The following is a 6,514-nucleotide window of genomic DNA, read 5'->3' as shown; positions in this document are numbered from 1 at the left end:
CGTCAAGTTCCAGGAAGTTCGACCAACTCGAGGATAAGGAATTACGTCCTGACGCTTGTCTTCCGTCAAGTTCCAGGAAGTTCGACCAACTCGAGGATAAGGAATTACGTCCTGACGCTTGTCTTCCGTCAAGTTCCAGGAAGTTCGACCAACTCGAGGATAAGGAATTACGTCCTGACGCTTGTCTTCCATCCAAGTCGAAGAAGATACTCCAAGTTGATGAGAGGGAATAATAACTTGATGTTTGTCTCCATCAAAATTACCATAACCTGGGCACAAGAATATACAGTTCATTTATAGTTGTTGTTAGCAACAAAAAAACAACTTTTCCTTCATCATAACATTAAGTTTTCTGAACATAATATATAACCAGCTTAAGTATATGTTCTGATAAATTCAGAAGGAAATTTTTTAATCAGTTAAATTTTAGAATAATCTTAACATGTATTTACAATGTTGGATTCAGGAAACATTTTGTAACAAAATGCAGCAAGAATAGCTAGGAATAATTTTAAAACTTGCTCTTGTTTCTTACCCGTGACTCCCCTAAGTCAGATCATCTACTACACACACATCGAGTATACACAAGCAACTCTGTAAGATCTGACGTTCCTGGTGTGTGGTTAAACAAAATAGTTGAAGAAAATTTATTGTTATAAGAAATCTAATATTTTTATCATTGGTCCACGATGTGGAAAGAACTTATAACATTTGCAGCATCTTCACATCCCATGAAAACCTTTATTATTCTGTTGGTAATATCGAGAACACCACCTATATTTATTCAACTCTCTTTCTCTCTCGGTCTACTTTGTGCCCACGTTCTTGTTAGTGTTAATGCTTATTGTAACAGACTTTATACCAGGATAAACATTTATAAATTAAGCTGCATTTTATTGTTTACGTATCTTTTTGCCTTAGTCGTTTAAACCGTCTAGCAAGAGACTTAGTGGTCAGCAAGACTCTTTCCAGTTAGTATAAGTCTGCTGTCCAAACTGATGAATTAATGTTTATCTTGGATTTTGAAACCCAGATTAATGGAGAAAAATTCTTCTAGTTTATAAACATTAGACAGAGGATGTTTGAAAGGAAACTACGGAGAACAATACCTCACTTCTCCAAAGTTTATTAGTAGGAAATCTTTTAAATTTTGTAATTGAAAGTTTTTTCCCCAGACAGATATTTTGAATTACGTCAGTAATATGTGAAAGCTTCGAAAGCTATTGGGCAAGTCTTTAGTGCATATCACTTACTGTAATTTTTCTTATGGGTTAAAAGTTTGTAAGATTTTCATGTCCGAAGACGTAAGGTATTTTTAGTTTTCATACAAAAGAAATTTCCTGTAAAGAAATCAGACCAAGAAATCTTACCTTTATCAATTAAACATTTTGGAGTATAAAAAGATACTTAAAAGTAACTTTAGGAAAAATTCGCTTATTATGTGATAGAATAGGTGTTAAGTGTCGGGAAGTTATCAAAAAATATATTTAATAATGCGACTTTCAATTGTATCAATGGATTTTGTGTTTTAATTCATTATTTAAGGTAAGATCTGGATTAAATTTCGTAATTTTGATGAGATAAAATATTGAATGTTGGAAAAAGCAGTATTAAAGACTCCAAATGAAAATACCATTACCCATGTCGGATTTTGTAGATACAATGTGATAAGTTTTAATTTCTTTCTTTCTTTACTTACATTAGACAAAAATGCTTAAAGTTCAGATACCCATGGTAGGCAGAGCACATATACTCCATTCTGTAACATCAAGTTGTGTTTTTAAATAATCAAACACAAATTATAAAAAAAAACTTTTGCTCCTCTTGAGTATTTCAAAAATTAGTACAAAAAGTGCACAGGCATTACAATTTACACAAAAAAGAAAAGTGGGTAGCCATCCAAACTAACTTGACACCACATCTTTCCTGATAGCAAGGCCTTTCTCTTTTCGATCTTTAAAGATTTAATTTTAAACTTAATCGAAGGATCTAATTAACTCGTTTAAACATCAGGTAAACAACGTAAGTTTTTACTACAACACAATAACTTCAACATAGAAACAAAAATAATAAACTCTAGAACACAAAATAAAGTAAAACTCGTACCGATCGTGATAAAGGAAACTCAAAATTTAAGATAAAAGTTAAAACAGTTGAAGTGGTTACAGAAACACGTTCATTATACAGTAGTTAAAATCATTACTGAATAATATAGTTTAGTAGATAATATGAGAAAGTAAGTATAAAAGAATGAACTCAAAATGTGTGGGATGAACTGTTACCTTATCCCATTTATCCTTCCAGTTCTTATTGACAAAAGGCACACAAGTTCATTTTTTTTATTGGCAACCTGTGTTCGTTGGTACAGTCGACAACATCCCACCTTGCTTGTGGTTAGATTGCTTTGAATCAAAATTGATGCAGCCATCACCATCAATATTTAATGACTTTAGAGAAGCTGCGGATGTTGCCGTGACTAGTCTCATAACTTGGTCACAAATCTTAGTCACAAGTCTTCCTCCCATTGTAGTATTCTCTCTTCAGTTTGCAGAAGACTTTTTCCAGTTTAGGAAGGTGGTTGTTCCACTGTTAAAATCACCCAATTGCAGATATTTCGCACCACATCATTCAACAAGCTTCTGTCATACCTACTTTGTTCCTGCTGACTTTGTCTGAGTCGTCTTCGGAACATTAGCATGATGTCTTCCTTCAAGAGCTTGAGCAGTGATACCTTTCTAAAGTTTTCAGAATTAGGATCCAGTCCTTGTATTCTTATGACAGAAAATCCTTCATTTGCGAAGTTAGGTCAAACTAGCTCAAATGATCGGAATGTTGGTCTAGTTTGTTAGGCATATCAGATTTCCGACGTCCAGTGCGTAAAATATATCAAAGTAAGAGGTATATATATATATTTTGTCTAATTATAAAGAACAGGGGTAAATGGAAGAGAAACAGACTTCAACAACATCTTACTTTCATTATTTCTGCGAATGTTAATTTTCTCCTAATATTTGTGATCACGTTTCTGTTTCCTCAGCTGAAAGGAAATAAACGATAATCCTCCACCCATCGATAGAACTCGTTCACACCCCGACAGACAGAGGTACTGTTATAAACCCAGTAACAAATGAATTATTATGGAAATGTTTTGAACGTTCGTAAGTGTCAACGATGGTTCAGCAAATTTCGTTCAGGTGACTTTAGCCTTCCAAACTGTGATGGTAGGGACCGACATGTTGGAATTGATATTGATGCTCTGAAGACGCTTGTTGAGTCTAACACAAGGCAAAACACTCGTGAAATGGCCACGAAATTGCATGTCTCTCATGAAACAATACGTAACCTTCAAAGGAATATGGAAAACTTCCATAAAGAAGGTGTTTGGGTACCTCACGAACTCTCCGATGATCATCGTTTCGAACGTGTGAACATTGCTTCGTCTCTTCTGGCGCGTAATGCGCGTGAACCATTTTTGGACAGAATTATCACCGGTGATGAAAAATTGGATTCTCTTTGCGAGTATCAAACGCCAAAAGCAATGGCTCAGTCATAGACAAAAACATTTCCGACCCAAAAACCTAAACTCCATTTGCAGAAAGTGATGCTTTGCATTTGGTGGGACATCAAAGGAGTAATTCATTTCGAACTGCTCAATCCACAGCGAACTGTCAATGTAGAGGTCTCTAGTCAGCAACTGGAACGTTTAAATTAAGCCATTCATCAGAAATGCCTTTCACTCTTCAATCGGAAAGGTGTTCTTCTTTTCCACGACAATGCACGTTCACATGTGACACTTTTGACGCAACACAATATTATGGAGTTGGGTTGGGGAGTTCTTCCCCACCCACCATATTCTCCAGATATGGCACCATCAGATTACCATCTTTTTCGTTCACTGCAACACCATCTTAAGGGGAAAACGTATGCAGATGTGGAAGGTGTTAAAGAGAACATCGAAGTGTTTTTTGCTTCAAAGAAAATTGATTTCTTTAATCAGAGCATTAACAACCTGAATGTGAGATGGAAAAGCGTCATCGATAAGAATTGGGACTATTTCATTTAATAAATGTTTTGTTATGATATACAAGTTGTTCGGGTTTTTTCCTCTAAAAATAAGCGACATTAATTTCTTGACGACCTAATAATATTAGACAATTAATCCACTAAGAACAACAAGTACTTGCTTTTATTAAACTAGCATGTTTTAAGTTGTAATATTGTTTGATAACTTAATATCGATTGGGATAAATCGAAACTACATATATTTTTTTTCGTCAATTTGGTACTAAATGAAATTATTTAACTTTATGCCTAAATTTACTGTAGAACGTTTGGTGTAATCCTAGTTTATTAATTCTGTTATACCCAACGGGTTCTATATTTTGAGAAAAAACATTTAAATCACAGATCTAGTACTGAGAAATATTTGTTTATAATTCGCTGCTTTTTGATTGACACTGAATAAGAACTGATTTAACAATTTTCTAGAAACGTATATTCTTCCTCCGAAACAGTTTATCTTCAGGAAATTGTTGTGCAATATTAACTCTAATCGAACTAAATATAGTTCTTGTTAACCTATTGGAAATACTTTCCAATTGAGGCATTTTTGTATGGGTTATAAGCGCGTGAGTCATGTGAAGTTTATTGAATTGTATTATTTTTATTTAGGATGAAAAAAAATTTGGTGTAGAAAAGTTTGTTATTCATGTTAATCGATTTTATAACTATAAAACAGAATAACAAATATTGTCTTTGTGGATATTTATACGGTATTTATTCAAGATAAAACTTTACATGTATAATCAGTACAGATGTATAAGTAATTAATCAGAATGTGTTGCTATTTTTCAATTTGATTTAATTGTGGTATTCGAAAGAGCACAGAGAAAATTAATATTCAATAAAAAAGTTGGAAAAATATGATCTTCAAGTTTCTTAATATCCAAAGCAACAAATATTTTAGTTGATCTTAAAATATTTTTTATACTAATAATCTCCAGTATTTATTTGGACTTCACGAAATAGAAGTGTAAAGAATAATGTTTCCTATCCTTCCTGTTTTACGATCCGATGTTTGATCTTATCTGAACATTGACGGCTGTTACGAGGAATAATTAAATGTTCGTCGAAAGTAAAATATACTGCGGATTATGGTTTTGTTTATCATTATCTGTTTGTTTGATTGTTGTTAAGCACAGTGTTACACAATGGGCTATTTGTGTTGTGTCCAACACCGGTATCGAAACCAGAGTTTTAGTGTCGTAAGTTCAGAGAATTACCGCTGAGCCAAGATTGGAGAATGCAATCCACTCTTATTTAAGCCATAAACTTGAGGAAGACAGTCCAAAGAGAAGACCCCAAAATTCATAATAAAATTCACTGCCTTTACCATCACAATTAATAATTTGCAGGGTAATACAGTTGACCAAATTGGAATATGTTTTTGAAAATCAGGTTTTTCGCATGTTTCAATCTATAACGATTTGTCAAGAAGAACATTTGAACATAACTTAAAAATATACAGAAGTCAAAATGCTAATCAAACAATACTTAAATGAGATGACCAGATAAACATAAGAAAATTTATGATCGTGAACTACTAAAAATAGGATAATCATTCTCCATATGTATATTGTTACTAGATTATAATAAATCTTTGGAGAACATGTTCGTAAAACATTTATTTTGATATAATTCTGAGAAGAAAAATTAATCATTATTTTCCGTCATATGACGGCATTAAACTTATCATTAATAAGAGGCACTTTCATGATGGCCTCACTTTCTAGATAGTTTCAAAGATGTTATCCGTAATAGGGACTCTTTCTACTGAGCTCAAATAATACTACACTTTCGAACATAAGTAGGATAGGTCTTATCTTGCCTTTCTTTACTATATTAATTTTCTAAAAAGATAGATCTATCGTTTCTGTCATTAACTAGATTCACGTCAAACTTGATATAAAGAACACTTTACGTCAGTAACAAACATTATTTGTCAGGTAATTTGTTGACAACTTTATTTGTCTACTTTATTATTAAAAATTACATAATATAATTTGGGACTATAAATACTTACCAAGCCACTGTAATGGCTCAGCCGTGAACTCAATGGCCTATAATGCTAAATTTAGACGGGTCACTCACTGAGAATGGCATAGCACAGATAGCCCATTGTGCTGCTTAGTGTTTAACAATAAATAAAACAAAAGAATTAACATCACCTAAACCTTTTCTATGAATGTAAAATAATATTCCCTATTTTCTTTTCTACTCAAAAATGGTACGTATACTTAGCATTAAACGTGTGTTTTCTAGTCCAGAAATCATTATTATAACGGTTTAAAACTTTCTTAATTGGAAAAAAGTGTAGAAACGGTTTGATTTTTGTTTTTTTTTAATTTCACGCAAAGCTACACGGGGCTATCTGCGCTAACCGTCCCTGATTTAGCAGTGTAAGACTAGAAGGAAGGCAGCTAGTCATCACCACCCACCGCCAACTCTTGGGCTA

General features: G+C 33.2%; 1 protein-coding gene across 1 annotated transcript in view; it reads right to left on the bottom strand.

Moving 5' to 3' along the window:
- The window catches only part of LOC106460811, a 6,493-nt gene extending 5,952 nt beyond the window's left edge, over nt 1-541 (bottom strand). Inside the window, exons 1-2 of the mRNA XM_022387606.1 lie at nt 536-541; nt 1-269 (exon numbers count right to left, since the gene is read on the bottom strand). Of these exons, the coding sequence (XP_022243314.1) occupies nt 1-192 (192 nt within the window). The 5' untranslated portion in view covers nt 193-269; nt 536-541. The remainder of the gene's footprint in view (nt 270-535) is intronic.
- Between the last annotated feature and the right edge of the window lie 5,973 nt (nt 542-6,514).

The sequence above is a fragment of the Limulus polyphemus genome, unplaced genomic scaffold (assembly GCF_000517525.1).
Source record: "Limulus polyphemus unplaced genomic scaffold, Limulus_polyphemus-2.1.2 Scaffold840, whole genome shotgun sequence".
NCBI lineage: Eukaryota > Metazoa > Arthropoda > Merostomata > Xiphosura > Limulidae > Limulus > Limulus polyphemus.
The sequence above is the reverse complement of the archived record's forward strand: the minus strand, read 5'-3'. Positions and strand labels throughout refer to the sequence as shown.